Raw genomic sequence first — 20,228 nt, 5'->3', positions numbered from 1 at the left:
CAAAGTCTAAAAACCAGCAAAAATCAGTATCCAAAAAGTGGAGGGAGGTAGGCAAAAGGTAAGGGGTGACCACCCTAAGGCTGTCAGGTCTAACATGTATCCCCCCCAGCTGAAAGTGGGGAGAGCTACCCAACCTCCTGGGAGCTCTCATTGCTAAGGCAGAAGTATCTGGAGAGACTATCACCTTTGGCGTGGTCAATCCCTGGGCGATGTTCCACTGTAAAGTCCATCCCCTATAGGGAAATGGACCACCTCTAGAGTTTAGGATTCTCACACCTCATCTGCATGAGCCATCTGAGGGGCCTGTGGTCTGTCTGAACCCGGAAGTGAGTCCCAAACAGGTATGGTTTCAGCTTCTTCAGTGCCCAAACCACAGCAAATGCTTCTCTCTCAATAGCACTCCACCTCTGTTCCCGTGGTAATAGTCTTCTGCTAAAAAAGACTACTGGTTGGTCTAGGTCCTCCTCATTTAGCTGTCCCAGAACAGCCCCTATGCCATGCTCTGAAGCGTCTGTCTGCACAATAAATTCCTGGGAGTAGTCAGGGGCCTTGATCATGGGGCCGTGCACATGGCTTCCTTCAGGGAGTCAAAGGTTTTCTGATTAGCCTCTGTCCAATTCACCAACCTAGGTTGCTTTTTGGAAGTAAGTTCTGTCAAGGGTGACACAATGGTTCCATAGCCCTTGACAAATCTATGATAGTATCCAGTGAGGCCTAAGAAGGCTCTCACCTCTGTCTGTGTTCTAGGTGGTTGCCAGGCCTTGATAGTTTCAGTCTTGGCTGGAGTGGCTGCACCTTGCCACCGCCTACTAGGTGTCCCAAGTACACCACGGAACCCTGCCCAATCACTTACTTGCCCAATTGCTTACCACTGGCTTTGTGGTTTGTAACTCACATTTTCTGGCTTTCTATTTGCATGCTTTATTTGTTTTAGGCTGTCCAACATGTGTTTGTCCCTCCTGTGGAACAAAGCTTCTTCACCATCACTTCTTGTATTCTTCCACTAGTCCTCCTTCCGTGAACAGGCCTTTGAATTTCGTTCTCATCTTTTCACATTTGCTGTGCATTCAGACACAGAGTTCGAATGTTACGCTCTGTCTTCCAGGGAGCTTGATGTTTATTTTTCTTTCTCTGACTTCAAAGTAAGAGGATTTATGGGGCAATTGTTCCAGGTACTGGGAAATATTTGTTTTTTATTTCTAGCACACAACAACATGTAAATGCTTGTAAATTAACTCAGCAAATATTGTACAGTATATCAACATTAGAAAAGCTCAAATGAAGCACATTTATTGTAATTCAGAAATGTGGTACAAATTAATATTTTAATATGATCAAAATAAGCTAGTATACTAGGTGATGCCATTCCCACACATTATTGTCTGTGTGCTGTATAGTTTTATCAGTAAAACTGTGTGCATAAATGTAATTGTCCTTTCATTTATAAACATGCTGTCTGTAATGACAGTTGCTACCACACCATGCATACTACCCACAATGTCACTCCACTCTACAACACTCTACTGCACTCTATGCCCCTCCACTCATTGCCCCTCCTATCTATGTCCCTATGCCCTATGTCACTCTACTCTATGCCCCTCCACTCTATGCCACTCTACACTACGACTCTCTACTCTACCACACTCCATGACAGACTACTCCACTCTACTACACTCCACTCCACCATACTCGACTCTATACCACAGTATACCACTTCACTCTAGGCCACTCTATTTCACTCTACACTATTCCACTCTACAATACTCCCCAACAATCTGTGGCACTCTACTCCACTCTATGGCACTCCAAGCCACTTTACACCACTCCACGCTATGCCACTTAACTCTATGGCACTTTATTCCTTCTTTGCTATCTCACTCCACTCCACACCACTTCAATCTATTGCACTCCACTTTACTCCACTCTACATCTCTCCCCTCTAAATCATTCCACTCTATGACACTCTACACCACTTTCCTCTATACCACTCCACTCTGCACCACTCTACAACACTCTGCTCTGTGACCCTTTATTTCACTCGGAACCACTCCACTCTTAATCCCTCCACTGTACGTGCCTCCACTCTACTCCATGACACTCCAGTACATGACACTCCATGACACTCTACTCCACTCTACAACACTCTAGTCCATTCCACTCTTCGACATTCTACTTCACTCTACTCCACTGTATGCCCCTACAATATATACCCCTCCTCTATATGCCTGCCACTCCATTACACTCTACTTTAATCCACTCTATACCATGCACCTCTATTACACTCTACTTTCCTCCACTTCAGTCTACTCCACTCTATGACACTCCACACTACTCTATACTACTTCACTCTAGGCGACTGTACTCCACTTTGTCATTTCAATCTGCACCACTCCTTTCTACACCACTCTACTCTATGCCACTACTGTCTACACCTCCCAACTCTACAACTCTCCACTCTACAACACTCTGTGCCCCTCTACTCCACTTTATGGCACTCCATACCCCATTAATCCACTTTAGGCCACTGCTTGCTGCATCACTCAACTCTATGACACTTAACGCTGTGACACTTTACCCCACTCTAAGCTATGCCACTTCCCTCTACATCACTCCACTCTATGGCATTCCAATCTACCCACTCCACTCTACAATACTTTACTCCACTCTATGTCTCTCCACTCTGGGCCCCTGCACTCTATGACACTCTACTTTACTCTACATTTATGTCATTCAACTCTATGCCACTCCACTCTGACACTCTACTCCACTCCATGTCATTCTCCTACACTACAATCTATGACAGTCTGTTACACGCTATGCAATTTAACTCTAGGCCATTCTGTTTCACTCTGTGCTACTCCACTCTATAATGCTATGCCACTTCCCTATATGACTCTTCTCCAGTCTATGCCTCTCCACTCTACAACTCCACGCTGCTCTCCTCTATGCTACTCTACCATATGCTGCTTTACAACAGTTCACTCTATAACACTTGATTCTACTCTATGCCCCTCCACTCTATTCCACTCCACGACACTCCAGTACAAGACACTACATTCCACTCCACCCTACTTTCCTCCACTCTACACTACACTCTGCTGTTCGATAATCTACTCCACTCTTCACCACTCTACTCCACTCTCTTCTACACCACTAACTTTTAATCATGCTGAACAGTAACCACGCTGGTGGATGACAAGGCTCAACCACATATGCAAAGCCAGTAGCTCTTACACAGGTGAGACCTATTTGCTTTTCCAATCCATGTTAAAATAAAATCTGTTTAAAAAAAAAAGGTTTACACATATGCCTAACGTTAGCATTCTGATTGTTTTCATGATCGTTTTTCATTGTCACTGAGGGTGAGAAATATGTAAATGAGCATTTAACAACCTTAAAAATCTTTTTACTTCATGAAGAATGCAACGTTTTGAAAACTTCACATTTGACTTCTGGTAAACATTCTTGGTAATAAAAAAAATTCAGAAGCTTTTTCTCCACAAAAACATGTTTACTGAGAGAATTCTAACACTAATCTTGCAAGGTTTATCTGCATTTTTTATATAAACTAATTAAAAGAGGAAACATTGTCAAACTTTGCATACTCCTAGGGTAACTTTCCCATATAAAGGTAGCCATCATTATAGCTGATGCTTAGAAAAATGTTGATTCAGTGACATGTGATTTTTAGCGCAGTGTTGCTTATAAGGGCAAATGTGGATTGGATATCTTCATTATGAGAGTTACATCACAACAAATCTTTTTGTGATTCTAGGAAATACCGGTACTCGACAAAGCAGGAGGTCTCAATTACCTTTTGTTAATTCTCTTTGAAGCATATGGATGAGAGTCTGGACTTCTAGTTTTATCTATCTGCTTGTACTTCACCCAAAATGTTTTAGAGTGGACTGCACTGGTATGAATTGCTGGTCATTGATTCACAGTTGTTTCTGGGTCTTTCTTTGGCAGTTCCTTTGTGCTACTTGGTATTACAGAAGGGGCTGCAGAGGCTTTTTGGGTTGCTTCCATAATACAAATAGTGCTGGTGCACATGTAGCACCAGTGCTATCCCAAAAGGGCGTTCCCTAATTTGCATGGGGTTGAGATGTCATGCAAATGAGGGAATATCTTTACCTCTGTGAGAATGCTGTATTATGGACATGGGTACAAAGAAGCTGTCAGGAGGTGCACTGACAGTGTGCCACAAAAAAAGTGGCATACAGTCAGTGTGATGGCAATTCTCTGGAAGGAGGAAAAGACCTCACAAAAATTAGCAAAAACAGTGCAACCTTCTGTGACTCATATTACAATATATCTCAGCCTGTAGTTATGGGGCAGGATGTTTAAAAATAGAAATATGCCTACATTTGTGGCAAAAGGTAATATTAAGGACACAAGTTTTCTTTAGCAATAAATGCAAAGACACATGACCAAATCTACTGCATGGATGCCTGTGAATTATCTAGGACTTGTTAAACAAGCTCAAATTGATCAGACCTCAGCACCACAATTTCAGTTCAATTAGTAATTTGGATATCTTGGTTAATAGCACGACCTTGGAGTATTCTGGTAACACTGGTGTGCTTAAGTTTTCACTCAGCACCCAACCTTGGGTATTGAAAATTGTTAAAGTTCAAAACAATAGAAAAACATGACTAAGATGAATTGTGTATATCATTCCTTTCCGACACTTTCTGAATTAGTAAAGATCCAAGCAACATTTTTAAAAAAAGTTAGCATTCCATTACACGTTAGGGACTTTGCATGATGTATTCAAATTAAAAGAAGCAAACATTTTGCCTCTGTAAGGAAATATTAATGTCAACAAGAATTACAACCAGGAGTTTTACGGGGGCTCTACCCTCTCACTGAAGTAGACATGGGACACATGAAGCATATACACACTGAAGCTTAATTGATTAGCCATTCCAGATTTCTTATGGTGTTTCCCATTTTTTCTGTGACATTATCAGTGGTGAGCTGAGAGCGTGCATAGCATATCATGCAGTAGGTATCATATTCAGCCATAACATCAGCACTTCTTATCTATGAAAAGGAGGTTGTCATTTGCAGCAAGATAGATTAGTCATTAAGAGTGGGGGGTGGGAGCCTCAGATCTCCCAACAATCATGCTGGCACATAATGTTAAGATACATTACACAGCAGGCAGGGTGCATGAGAGGGGTTCAAGAGGCAGCAGAAAGGGAGAGGAATGCGGATTAGCATGGGTACTAAGTGAAGAAAGCACAATATAATGTGAAATAACCAAGATTTTTTAAGTCTTTCTGCACAGAGAGAGGTAAAGAGTATGGCCCTCATTATTTGCAAAGACCGCCGAAGCCAAGGGCACCAGAAGACCGCCAGTGCTGGCAGTCTTCTGTCCACCATATTATGAGTACTGTTGGATTTCCACCACATTTTGGGTGGAAATTCAGCAGTAGACATGCTGGCGGGTAGAGGTGCATGTGGCGGTCTTCACCGCCAGCCTGTTGCCCTGGCGGTCTTCTGATAATAATAATGAGGGCCTATGTGTGCGTTTTTGTCTGTGTGTGTAAAAATTCCCACCAAAATCTGACAGGCACCGCACCACATCCAACTGAAAGCACATGTACTCAACTAATTATCACAAACTAAATTTATTAGGGGGGTGTAGCACCCCAAATACCCACTGATGTTACACTCCTGATTATCTGAATAATAATACTGCATAACATGCCAATCCTGTGATATGTATAAGAGAGTAGGCAAATAAAAAAGAATGTTGGGGGCAAAGGTACTCTTCTGGTACCAGCTGTCCTTAGTCGATCTATGCAATATTACATGTATATGTAGAAGTGTAAGTTTACAGTGTGCTGTATTATTCTTGCTGTGACTATCTACAGAACATTATATCACTTGAAATCAGTTGCAACACAACAGTGTGCTATATTGGAGAAGCCCATTATATATCGACTGAGCAATATTTAGGAATAAATATATCACCTTAGTCCATAATCATAAATACAGAGAAGGTGGGTGAAGAGTTCAAGTGGTTGATTTCTTTCCCATTTGGGTAAATGTTTTGAGTCATTGCTAACATTTACAGGCAAATAATGTAGAATTGTTCGGCCATTATCTCCGTTATAAAAGGAAACAGTTTTCAGTAGATCTGATGAGCACCTGCATGCTTTTGTGCATTTAATGAAACATTTACGGGGTACTTGTTCACCCTAACCCAGAACAAGAATTGTTCATGAAGACAGATGATTCAAACATGTTTTTTTAGGCAACCTTGTTTTTTATACTGTTTAACTTCATTCTAGGGGCCTGCTATTTTAGAAGATTATGTTCAGCCAAAATAAACTATTCAATTTCGAGCAAATAATAAATGCTCATAAAAGCAGCATGTTCAGAATCGAGATATTACTTACTTGGAGAAAAGCATAAATTAATGAGGTTGATTTATCATCAACATTTAAAATGTCTGACATCTGCACGAATCATGACTGTTGGGCAGTTACACTGAATGCAAAATTTCTGATTTGGCAATTATGTGAAAATCTGAAACCAAAACGCAGATTCTCTTTCCTGCACAGTAGTGTACGCTGAAAGCATAAATTAAACTCCAAAGCAAGGGTTCGTTTGACCTGATCACTGAATCATATGAACCACATCTGCGTCAACATTGCTAGCGCTACATCAGGTGAGCAATGGTATGTTAGAGAATGAAAATAAACTTTGGACTAAGCAGAATTCAAGATGAACCATCTAGGATGAATTATTGTATCATAAGTCACTATGGTACATAAACACAGATGTACTGCTTACAGATGTACTCATCTCGTGCGTTGATGTCAAAACCTCGGATGATGCTGGTTCTCTAAAAACATATAACTGGTCAAAATAAGTGTTTTCTGTTTTTTAATGGCCACAAGTATGCAGACGTATATACAAATAGTTATATTTATTCTAAAAGTGATCACAAGAAACCTCAAGTTTTACCAAGGCCCATACTAGAATCAGAATCAACATGGCATAAAATAACATTGGACTTTAAAGTAGATCGTCAAATATCCAGGATGTTAACATCACGTTCGTGGCAGTGGGTCCGTCCAATAAGATTTTGAGTCATTAAAATGATTTCCTAATGCTGAGACCCAACTACTTATTGATTTCATTGGATCTTTGACTTCATTGTCCAGCAAAACGTTTATTTTATTTTGCAACAGCTAACTCTCTGGAGGAAGGCATACAAATATGTTCCAAGTTAAGGCACAATCTGATGAGAAGTAAAGACAGTGAAAAGATTTATGGTACTGACAGTATTGAATCATTCATGATGAATCAATTATGATTATACAATGATCATTTATTTTTGTCACTAATATGATACCTGGGGAGCTAATAATATTCTGCAACTCTCCCTTAACTAACGAATGCCATGAGCCTGGGGAAGTGCTGTTCCCTACTTGGAAACACATTCAGTGAGGAAATGTATGCCACGCTTACAATATGGCGCACCATGGTGGTCGTTAGGACAATAGCATCAAAATGTTGACGTTATTGTGGCACCTTGCTGCACTAGCGTCAAAAATGTTGATGCTAGTGCAGCAAGGTACAAGGAGGCCCATTGATTTCAATGGGTGCGTCATTTTAAAGCCTGCTCTTAGCAGGTGTTAAAATTGCTGCCAAAAATGGCGCAGTGAAATCTTATAGATTTCACTGCGTCATTTTTGTGGGCCTCCCTGCCATGGACGCCCCCCTTGCATACATAATGCCTGATGCAAGCATAATGTGGGGCAAGGAGTTGCAAAGTGTATTGTATGCATGCATTGTGCCACTTTGTAAGTATGGCTTGCCGAAAATTGCCTCCTTGAGCCACATTAGCATAAATAAAATGATGTTAGTGTGATGGAAAGAGGCGCTAGGACCTTGTAAATCTGGCCTTATGTGTGCTACTTGTGTGCAGTGATAATGGTTTATTTTCATACATCCACATTTGTCTAAAGATAGGTGGACCTACAGATAGACATGAACTAGTCAATATTGGAATATTTTGAAATAAGTATTTTAAAATGTACTGTTGACTAAGGATGTGCCCAAAGAAACATTTTTGGTGAAAGGAAGACTAATTAAACGATTTAGAAGCAATGCATAAGTGTAAAGGCAGCGTTGTGAGCTTGAAAAAGTAGAATGAGTGATGATAAGAGCATCACATTTGAAGACACAGCGCTATGTCAAAGTGGAACGCAGTGATTGAGACAGAGCTTCCAAGAGAGTAATAGGAGTATATTGAGCAAGTGAGTAAACAAATGAGTGAGTGAGTCAAACTAAAAGAGAGAGGTGAGTGACTTAGTTGTGTAAATCTGAATGCAGCTTTTACTTAACGTGCACATTGTGAAATACCTGTTGATCGTGCAACCTTAAGGTCACCTGACTTTCCCCATCATGCTTCTATATGACAGTACAAAAGAGGTGGCTGTAATCAATATTTTTTCCGAGTACCTGAGGACTATATTTACTCAAGATGGTAATTTGCTAAATAAATTCAGTCACTCTTGTAGGAAGTAAAATTGCTGCTGACTATGATGAATCACTACGAGGCAATCCAAGTTACTTGGATTCTATATGTAGATGTAGGTTTTATATAGACGTGTTACCACGCAAGGGTGCAAATTAGGCACAGTAAAATTCCTTCTAAGGAAGTCTATTCCATTGTCAATCATCTGGTGAAGCCAGTGGTCACCCCCAGTCTGGTGGAAGCAGCAGTCTCTGCAATAAACATGCAGCCCACTTTGTTACACAAAGTAAACTACATTTCTCTCTTTTTAATATCAGCGAAGAAATAGAAGAGCCAGTCCCCCATGAAATCATGTTAAATCATTCACAAAAGGCAGAATCAAAAGAGCTGGCCCTGCTAAACGATTACACTATCTCTATGCTGATGCATCAGGATAAATCAAGATCTCCCAATGACACCTTAAAACCAGAGTTTATTTTACAATTTGAGGAGACCATTAAACCTATCTTTTTGGAATTGGCCAATCTTTTTCTGAGCACAGCTGTATGCCAATTACTTGGAAACTTGGAAAGGTCATTCCTCTTTTTTAAAAGCATTCACTTGATGAACCCTTGCCTGAAAACTATCGCCTCATTTCTCTCATGCCATTTTTATCTAAGGTAGTGGAGAAACGTGAGCAATCTCCTAATTCATTTTTTAGAGCAGAATCAAATCTTGCATCATTCAAAGAAAGGTTTTAGACCATCCCACAGTACATAATCTGCCCTCCTGACAGTAACTGAAACCCTATGCAGCACTGTCATTAATGCAGCACTGTCATTAACTAAATTTGCTTCGTCGACTTCGTGAACTGGGGATACGGGAAAAGCTTTGACCTGGCTTACTTAAGGGCAGGCCATTTAAGTGATTTCTCCCCATCTGGCTTCATCTCAAAGAGTGGTGGCTCACGGAATCCCCCAGGGCTCTGCGCTAAGCACTACCCTCTTCAATATCTATGTCAGATTGCTAGTTGAGGTTGTAAAAATGTACAGAATCTCATTGGTGTCTTATGCTGACAAAACCCAACTAATTATCTGCCTGTGGAGGTGTCAGACTACAGTGCAGCTGTAAAACAGATATGCTCCTGTTGGGCAGGAATACCTACCTGTGGAGTGATCATTGGTGTCCAGACAAGGTAGGGCCCCCCTCCTGAACCCAAATCTGTGATAACAAAACCTGGTGTAAGGATGAATGATTTGCTTACTTTTGAAATGCAAATCAGAACTCTAGCCAGATCCTGGTTTGGACTTCTTAAACCCATTATGGGATTCTTTAAGCGACATATTGGTCAACTGATTTTGCAATCTCTAAATATATCCCACTTGGATTATTGAAATATTCTATATTTAGGTGCTAAAAAGTCGATCCTGAAGTTGCAGGTTGTACAAAACTCAACAGCTAGATAACTTTTTCTCTCCCTAAATCCTGCTTGGTTGCTCGACTTCTTGCCAACCTTCACTGGTTGCCTATCCAAAAGCACATTCAGTTTAAAGCTCTATTTAGCTCTCACAGAATCTTTTACAAACAAGGGGCACCAGGTCTGGCCACTCTGATACAACTACATCTGTATACCAGAGTACTACGCTCAGCAGACCTATACCTGGCACACCTACCCCGGTTTAGAAGAACCAGAATAGAAGGACACTGTTTTCCATATCTTAGTCTGACCTCATTGAATTCTGTGCCTCTTAAGACACGAAAGAGCCATACTCATTTGAGTTTTCAGAAACAGCTAAAGACCTGACTGTTGTGAGCCTAGGATACACTCATTCTTCTTCTTGGTGTTTGGCCTATTCTGCTGTTCTTTGTCATCTCCGTGACTAGCGCCGGGAACCCTTTTTTTGGGAGGCAGCTGTGCACTATAAAAATCCTTTTAGCGTAACATTATAACTCATCCAAACCTTGGACTCTGTGGAGAATCTCTGAAATGTGTTACCCAATCGTAATTTCCCAAAGGAAGATGAAAGCAAAATGTTGCATTTGATATTCAACATACTTACTCATCTATCTGTGAGACACAAGCTTCCACTTCTCGCAGTACAGTCTGAAGTTTGCACAGCAACTTCTGATACACATCTTGTGTTTCTAAGTCCTCCTCTTTCAGCAGATATCGCAGGCCATGACCATCCTGTTGGCCTAAAGAGTGGCCAGAAGGCGCTGCCATTGTTGTTATTGTGTGCTGTATGTACACCATCGGATTCAATTTACCTGTATGAGAAAATCTACAATTAACACATTTAGTAGTTAGACACAACAATCTAAGCATGACTTTTAGAGCCCTAAAATGTGTGCTGCAAATTATTGATTGTGGCCCAGGTAACAATAGTATTAGACTGCACTGCAAACGTACACCTGAAAATAGGGACAGTCAATTAACATTTGAGAGTGGATGGGGTAACTAAGCACAGATGTTATGGGTAATGTGTGTATGATGGGGCTGATCTGGATTGTGGATTACGCAAGAGAAATAGAGATACTAAATGAAGTGAAAGAGAGCAGAGGTCACCTGTTCATTCACAATTAAATCAAAAGCCTGTGTGTGTGTGTGAGTGTGAGTATGTGCATGAGTGTCTTGACACAATTGTCAAATAATCATACATAAATATAAATGATCCACTAGTGGATATCTGGGACAGATTCTATGTAGCTGGATGGTTTATAGGGTGTGGATGTTTATTTTCACACCTTGGCTCAAGATTTTATGGCATTGGAGATTGTTGAATAATACGTTATGTAGTGATGTCCCACTAGAAGCAGATTATATTGCTTTAAGTTTGTATGCCATTTTGCCCTTTCTCTGGAATGTGCATAGTGTATTTTGCAAAACTTCAGAGTATTGTCACTAAGACCTGGAAAAAGTTATCTTATCAGTGGCAAATGCTTACATTTCAACCTCTTTATTCAAAATTATGAGTCACGTGAGGCCTTTACAAGGGTAATTCCATTAAGATGAATAGACAATTGGTAAGAGGTGTAGGATGCTGAATTACTTTAAGTCACCAACCCCTACAGGACACTGTAACAATGACTGTATGTTTATGGCATTGGAGACTGTTGAATAATGTGTAATGTAGAGATGTCCCACTAGAAGCAGATCATTTGGCTTAAAGGTTGTATGTCATTTTGCCCCTTTCTGGAATGTGTATAGTGTATTTTGCAAAACTATGGAGTATTGTCAATAGGGCCTGGAAAAGGTGACTTGTCAGTGGCAAATGCATACATGTCAACCTCTTTACTTTAAATTATGAGTCGTGTGAAGTCTTTACAAGGGTAATTCCATTAAGATGAATAGACAATTGGTAACAAATGTAGTATGCTGAATTACTTCAAGTCGCCAAACCCTACAAGTCACTGTAACAATGACTGTATGATGTCATAAATAATGTTCATCAATGATGTCATTTGTGATGTCATTATGATGTTACGAGTGACAGTGCCCTTTAAGGCTTAGAATGCCAGATACATTATGCAGAACAGAAGCAGAAAACTCTTGTTAGTTCCCAAGTTTAGGTGGAGAGCAGCTCCAGCATAGAACACACTGCAATACCTGTGACACTCTCAATCTGCTCACCTCAGATGTCTGTTTTTTCTGGCAAAGCTTTTAAGCATAGGATTAGCATAGTATCATCCATGCTGAGCTAGAAAGGGACAAAGTATTTTGACACTTTAACAACAAAGTCTGTAAGCATAGAATTAGCACAGTGCCATCCACTCCAAGCTGTAAAATGACAAAAGCATTTTACTACTTCAGCCACAGCATTACAGCTTTGGATTGGTAAAATACCATGAAAGGCCAACCTTGAAAGAATAAAAGCAACCCCTGACACGTGTTTTTACTATCATTGTAGCTCTTTAGAGAAGTTTAACTTTTTTTCCAGACATAAGAAAGCATTCATTATAAGCCAAAGTAATACCCTTTCAGGCTTAGAGTGCCACATACATTATGCAGAAAAAGAAGCAGAGAACTCTGGGTAGTTTCCACGTTTAGGTGGAAAGCGGCTCCTGTATGGAGCACGCTACAACACCAGCAACACTTTGAAGCAGGAATGCAGAGCAGCTCAGAAACTGGCTAGTTGGCTGGGGCAGAGATGTTCAAATGTTGAACCTGGTATTAGTCAATTGGGATTGTAGATAGAGTAAACACAACTCAAAGGAAACAGAACAGATAAATGTTCATCAGGGACTGGAAGTAGGTCAACTGGGCACAGGGTGATAGGCTTTGAGGTACAGATTAAAGGAACTGTGCCTCACAAGTGGGACAAGTAGGGTAGAAGATGTCAAACCTGCAACAGTTCTGTGGAACTCACCTTCTAGGAAGCTGTGTGGGGGAATGTGCATTACAAAATGGCATTGAAAAACTAAGAGGCATGTATCTGGGTATCAGTAAAGAGTGATTGGCAACTAAAATCTAGATTACTCAAATATAAATGTGTGATTGGATGTTCTTGGCTCTAACAAAGGAGCTAATTCTCTTGCTTGACTATTTTCCTCTTGTGATGAGGATTTATCTATACAAGTTTGGATACTATCAACTCTGGCTGATGAACTAAGTCACTACAGGACAAGCTTTATTGATGTGCTGGTCAATTATAGGTCATGCTAGATTGCTCAAATCTTATGATTTAGAATTTGGTCCAGGATCCCCTTTGGTGTTATTAAAGTGATTTTCTAAGTGTACAGCACCAGTGCTCAGCCATGTTCCATGTCTGGTTAAAGCCAGGTTTTCAGGATATCTTCATGACACATGTACGTACAACTAAAATTGAAATAGTTTGCATAATCAGTGGTTAGCATGGAAAATGTTGCATTGCTCCTACTCTGCTAGCCCAACACTGAACAATTCTACATTAGAGTTTATTTGAATCACACTTACTTTTGATTTTACAGTTCTGTAATGGCTGGATTCGTTTACTAACATAGCCAGGCTTACTTTAGGTATTAAAGATTGTGTTTTCTAAATATTCTTTCACTACTTTGTTGGAGAAAACGTTTATACCTCCGCTGCAAATCACAAATACTATTTGTGCACCACTGCACTGTCCCAGAGCAATTATTTTACATGTTATGTTTGGTGGAAATTCAAAAAGTTTCAAGAAAACAAATTGGACATAATTGGAATCACAAGGGCTTTAAGGTCAAAACCAGGGTTTTCACAATGACCCCCTTAATTCAAATCGGTAAAGGAACATCTCCATCTAATATTTACAGTAAAAACCTAGTGAAACAGGGCCCAAGAATAGGAGTGAAAACGTGAAGTGCATTATGCCCATGAATATTGTCTTGACCTTTGAAGGACTTTGTAAAGATGGTAAATGGTTTGCGACAAGTGAATATACCATGTAATATTTCCTCTTATGCGTACTATATCTGGAGGAGGAAAGAGTGTCATGCATTTGATGAGAGTAAGGGCATCTATAAAACTAACACCATTTTAACGATGGGTCGCAATCATTATTCAAAGGGCAACATCATCCTACCGTGCTCAGCAGCTTTGTGTTCCTTGTCATGTGAAGCATGTTTCCTGCTGTCCAGCTGAACGCCGAAGGCACTACCCAGCGAAGTTGAGGTCTTTGGGTATGAGACTTCCATCACATTGATGTGACAGTTGGTTGGACAAAAGTCACTGCTGTGCAGCGGGGATATCTTTGATTTTGCTTGTTTAAATGTGGGCCAAGCTCTATTTTTCAACACTCTCGAAAACTGGTAGGGAAAAAAATAACAGGTTTTTGTATTTAATTTAAGATATTTGTGACTCACTGAGCTACATAGTTTCATATAGCATTACCAATTTTATGGCGGGCTGGTAGTAATCTGATGCATGCGACCTCAGCAAACAAATCACCCACTTTTTCCCAATGGACTACTGTCTTTTCCCACTAATGGTGTTCATGAGTCTCAAAGCCCATACCTTCACATGCCTTATACATGAGAAATATTTTTGTTTATTTTCTTTGTGGCTTTTCCTAATACAAAATCATTTCTTTGTATGCACTGTTCTGGTGTGCTTATCTCTTGGCATATTGCTTGATACATCATATGAATCTACCATGCAGCAATTATCTAGACCCTCGCTTAGTACTCCTTTGTCTCTCCTTCCTTAACATGGTGTTGCTGGAACTATAAAATGAATTATTATTTCTAGCAGCAGAACAAAATGTGTAGTACAGACAGAAAATAAATATCCATGATGCTAATGACTTTGAGGGCCTTTCTTCTCCCACAATACTTCATTGCATTTCATTTCACATCAGAAGTGTTATATCTTTCTTTCTTATCCTTTTGTTATTCAGTCTGCTCTTCTTTATATAATATGTATGACCAATGATGCATGAGCTCAGCTTAGACATCACTGATGGTTAGTTTATAGTGGATTCCACAACAAACTGGTGTTCAAAAACTAAATCACATTTCAATAAAACTCTGACGAAATGTAGTCCAGCTCACTTCTCTCACTCTGTCTTTTAATGTGGTCACTCCATGAGATTGTGGTTTTAGACCCTTCTGCCAAGTTTCTTCTCCAAGCATACTAATCGATCAGATTTTGAGTACCACGGTGGACTCTCTTAGAATTAATTAAAAATATACAACGCCTGCATCATTTATAAAAATTTGAAGGCACAAACCCTAGGAATAGCTGCTTCATTCACTTCTACCCTACCAGAAATCAACTATACTATTTGTTATAAAATCTTGTAACACCCTGTTCCTAGAAATGTCAGGTGGAGCATATAAATGTTACCTTACTTTACAAAATAGCTAATATTTTCTACATGATTTCTCCCGACACAGTGCGAATTCCAATCTCGCTTACTTATATTAACTTTGAGATAACAATATGTTTTTGCATATGGCCTCAAGGTTTTTCACTCGAAAATCCGCTGTACAATACGTAGACCTGTAAAACTCACACCATTTAAATGCCATAGCAATTATTGCAAAAACTATGATAATGCAGAGGAACAATATTAATTTGACTATGCACTGTTCATGCAACATAAAACATCATGGTCTCAATGCACCAAGGACAGAAAGGCACAGAGGTTCATGTACGCCATGATTAATGCAATTGCTTTGTGCGTAATGTAGTTATTCCCGGAAGGAAGACATCATGCATTTATATTATGATGTGTAAAAGTATAACTGCAGATCTTTTACAGGTACAAATATAACTTTATAAACCTTAATCTGGAATAATTCCACCTATCGAGACCAGGTGTGAGAGCACCCAGATTCCATTCATGGAAATGGCACTCCAAGAGCTTAAAAACATAAACCACAACACAGACTGCATACAAAGAAGGACACTGCACAAAACAGCAACATGTGCTACAACAAAACCATGATTTATAAGTAATACACACATCATTCAACATATCATTAAGCCATCACATCTAACAAGTTACGTTAATGAAAGCTCTTACAAAAATAGTAAAAGAGCTCACGACCCAAATTTATCAATATGTTATTGGAGGAAGGTGTACCAGCAGGATAAATGATTGTAGTTTTGCAAAAATGACCTGACCAGGCATCATTGTTATGGTTTTGTTAATTAGGCAGAAAAGGAACAAAAAAGCATTTAGGCCGAGAGTCCGCAGATGATGAGGTAATACCAAGATACTGCTTTCCAGCACAAGTGATTCTTGGCATGATCAAGAGGGCACACCAATATCACCAACGACCTTCAATCATGCAGACCCTGCCCATTCCAATGTACATACTGCACAATATGTTGTGGGCGTTGGCGGCTATCAAAGGATTAATGGCATTTCCAAATTACATATCTCAGGACAGCCAGTCCTCTTGTCTTCACAGGTGTCACCTTGTCTCAACGGTCACGTGAAGAAATACATCCCAATGCCATGGTTTGTGCAGGACATGCAACATGCAGGACAAGGACAAGGTATCTGCTGCTGTTCATTTCCCACGTATGAAAGATGCACTGGATTGCACACATGTTGCGCTGTTGTGCAACCTTCACTGTTTGAACTATTCCGGAACTATTGAACATATTCCTGGGTGCAACACTGGGCAACTACATGTTAAGGTCCTGCGGTGTTCCCATGTTGATATGGGCATGTCTGACTTGCCACCTGGGCAAGGGTTAGATCAGGGTTCGCAATTTTCCCACCAGGTCAAAATCAAGGTCGAAATGTGCAATTATGGCAAGTACTTAATGGTTGTATCACAAGAACTGCAAATGTTTATAAAAATACTAGTATTTAGAATTATTGCACAACATATATTTCCAAGGTATCTCATACACCATTACATTAAGTAACAACACTGACTAACTCTAATGCCATTACTCCTATTATTTTACTCACTTCGTTCACGGAGAAGATGCAGCTAGTTTCCATGGCGCTCATCCAAGTGCAACCAAAGTGGGCCACACCATCCTGGTATTTCATGTTCCTGGTTATACCAGCAAGCCCATACATGAAGGTACCACTCAGGACCAAGCTTCTCACTCAGCATCTGGGACAAAATACCCAAAGGCCAGCCAGATCAACGTAGCGATCTAGGTCCTAGAGCTCGAATAACGGTCACTTCTGAAGGAATGCATCCTACTCCTTGCTCACTGCCTGTTACGGATCCAAGTCGAAGATATTCATCCTCTACTGCACTTCTAAAAATATAGACCACCTGAAAATATCTGTGCAAGACATTGTCTGCTATCTTCTGTATTTACAGAAAGCAGGCATAATTGGATTTTATCTATCTGGTATCGCAGCATACATGAGGGAGAGAGAACGCTTATCCATCTGTAGGATCCTTGTAATGAAGGCTTTGGAGGGTCTCAAAAGAGTCATATCTCCCAGAAAGCTCCGGGCCCCAAAGTGGAATTTAAATGTAGTTCTCACTCTGCTCATTGGCCCACCTTTTTACCAGCAGTTTCTCTCCTAGAAAGTAGCCTTTCTTGTGGCAACCTCTTCCATCAATTACATTAGTGAGTTGCAAGCTCTAAATATTGAGGAAATATTAAGATCTATAAAGAAGCCAGGTTCTGTAGATGAAAGGGCTTAACATATACTAGACATCAAAAGGGCAATCCTGTACTATATTTGCAGGTCAAAGTCCTTTCAAAGCACAAAACAGCTCTTTCTAGCCTTTACTACACTCCAAATAGGACACCCCATCTCCAGCTCAGGCACTGCAAGATGCATTATTCTTTGCATCCTTACTTGCAACGCCATGGCCAAGTGCATGTTAACCGTGGGCCCCAGGTAACACTTCATGTGCAGGAAAGCAGCTTCTATGCCTTTTCAAGGTACCTTACTTATAGCAGATAAACAAAAGCCTGCTACTTGCAACATCACACACATTTACTATACACTACTATGTGGACGCTTGTTTGAAATTAGGTCTCTAGATGGCAGTCAAGGTGCACCCTGTCAAAGTGGGGACCCTCACTCTATTCAGGAAAAGGGAGATACCCGCTGAGATAACTTCTGCTCACCCCCTTGGTAGCTCGGCACGAGCAGTCAGGCTTATCTCAGAAGCAATGTGTGAAGCATTTGCACATTACACACAGTAACACAGTGAAAACACTACAAAAGGACACCACACCAGTTTTAGAAAAATAGCCAATATTTGTCTATATAAAACAAGACCAAATACAATAAAAATCCAACAGTGCTAAAGATATGAATTTTGCAAGAATTACTTAAAAATACAGTTCATTGAAGTCGATAGCTCCACCTGGGGCTATCAGGGCGTTGTGATTAACAAAACCAACAGTTCAGGCCAGCCGTGGCATGGCGGGCCAGCTACAGTGTCAGGAAGACCCGCAAACAGTACCTTGGAAATGCAGGACATCGTGATCCTCGCGATGAGATCCAGAGAGCGGCGTCACTGGTGTCACAGGCGTCGATTCCAGAGGTCGGTGCGAGGGTCGTAGGGCCCTTGAAGTCACATGCATTGCAGATCAAACTCTGGACTGATGAAGTCAGGAACACTGGCGTGTGAGGCATCAGGGCTGCGGTGCGAAGCAGGATAATGCGACGTGCGGGGCCCACAGGTCACAGTGCAAGCAGCGGCTTGGTGTCCCGTGGCATCAGTGAGACCAGGGCTGCGGTGTGAAGCGGGGGTGCGACGTGTCACCAGCTCACAGTGCAGGCAGCGGCACGGTCATTGCTCAAGCGCTGTCATCGGTAGGTCCAAGTCAGTGGCGGGGAGAGGGCCGGGATCCTTGCGGCATCCACGGGTCGCAGTGCAGACCAGGACATCTGTTGACGACACTGGAGTCGGTGGTGCTGGCGTCGGTGGGCCGGGCTGAGGTGCAGGGCAGTGCGTTGTGTTCTTAACAAGTGGTGTCCACAGGCCACCGTGCAGGCAACGCGCGATGTCAGCAGGAGAGCCGTCATCGGGGATGCCCAGGTTGCAGTATGAGCAAGGCGATGCTGGAGTGTGGAGCCCACAGGTGACGGTGCAAGCAGCGGCTCAGTGGTGGCATCAGATGGCAGCATCGATGACTGTGTTAGATGGCAGCATCAGTGAGACCGGGTTGCGGTGCGAAGAGGGGCAGTGCAACACCGTGCGGCGTCGTTGGCGGCGTCACAGTAGTTTTTCTTCCTGGACAACACAAAACACACACTTCCCAGTGCTGTAGGCAGATGAAACTGAAGTCTTTGATATCCCTGAGACTTCCAACAGGAGGCAAGCTCTACTCCAAGCACTTGGAGAACTTTCTCAAGCAGGATATACAGCAAAGTTAACCCTTTGCTCTCTTTTACAGCAGAAACAGCAACTGCAGGCCAACCCAGCAAAGCAACACAGCAAAGGGGGCAGTACTCCTCCTCCAGCTATTCAGCTCTTCTCCTTGGCAGAGGTTCCTCTTGATTTTAGAAAGATTCTAAAAGTCGGGGGTTTGGGTCCACTACTTATACCCCTTTCTGCCTTTGAAGTAGACCTACTCCAAAGGAAAGTCTCTGTTGTTCACAAGATCCTGCCTTGCCCAGGCCTAGCCCCAGACACCCTCCAAGGGGTCGGAGACTGCATTGGTGTGAGGGCAGGCACAGCCCTTTCAGGTGTAATGGACCACTCCTCCCTCCACTCTAGCCCAGATGGCTCATCAGGATATGCAGGCTACACCCTAGCTCCCTTTGTGTCACTGTCTAGAGGGAGTTCACAACAGCCAACTGTCAGTCTGACCCAGACGTGGAACACACAAGCAGGCAGAGGCACAGAACGGTTTAAGCAAGAAAATGCCCACTTTCTAAAAGTGGCATTTTCAAACTAACAATCTAAAATCCAACTTCACTAAAATATGTATTTTTAAATTGTGAGTTCAGAGAACCCAAAACTCTCTATCTCTATCTGCTCTCAAAGGGAAACTGCACTTTTAGATTATTTAAAGGCAGCCTCTATGTTAACCTATGAGAGAGATAGGCCTTGCAATAGTGAAAAACAAATTTGGCAGTATTTCACTGTTAGGACATGTAAAACACACCAGTACATAGCCTACCTTCTAAACACACTGCATCCTGCTGATGGAGCTATTGAGGGCTTACCTTAGGGGTGCCTTACATGTAGTAATAGGGAAGATTTAGGCCTGGCAAGTGGGTAGACTTGCCAGGTCGAATTGGCAGTTAAAAACTGCACACACAGGCACTACAGTGGCAGGTCTGAGACATGTTCAAAAGGCTACTCGTGTGGGTGGCACAATCAGTGCTGCAGGCCCACCAGGAGC

At 41.5% G+C, this 20,228-nt stretch overlaps 1 protein-coding gene across 1 annotated transcript in view; it reads right to left on the bottom strand.

The window, feature by feature from the left end:
- Positions 1–20,228, bottom strand: part of PREX2 (phosphatidylinositol-3,4,5-trisphosphate dependent Rac exchange factor 2) — a 1,096,481-nt gene that overhangs the window by 392,504 nt on the left and 683,749 nt on the right. Inside the window, exons 25-26 of the mRNA XM_069220299.1 lie at positions 14,017–14,239; positions 10,540–10,747 (exon numbers count right to left, since the gene is read on the bottom strand). Coding sequence (XP_069076400.1) covers positions 10,540–10,747; positions 14,017–14,239 — 431 coding nt within the window. The remainder of the gene's footprint in view (positions 1–10,539; positions 10,748–14,016; positions 14,240–20,228) is intronic.

Source organism: Pleurodeles waltl, chromosome 2_2 (genome assembly GCF_031143425.1).
Source record: "Pleurodeles waltl isolate 20211129_DDA chromosome 2_2, aPleWal1.hap1.20221129, whole genome shotgun sequence".
In the NCBI taxonomy this organism is placed as follows: Eukaryota; Metazoa; Chordata; class Amphibia; order Caudata; family Salamandridae; genus Pleurodeles; species Pleurodeles waltl.
This window is presented reverse-complemented; position numbering and strand designations above follow the sequence as displayed.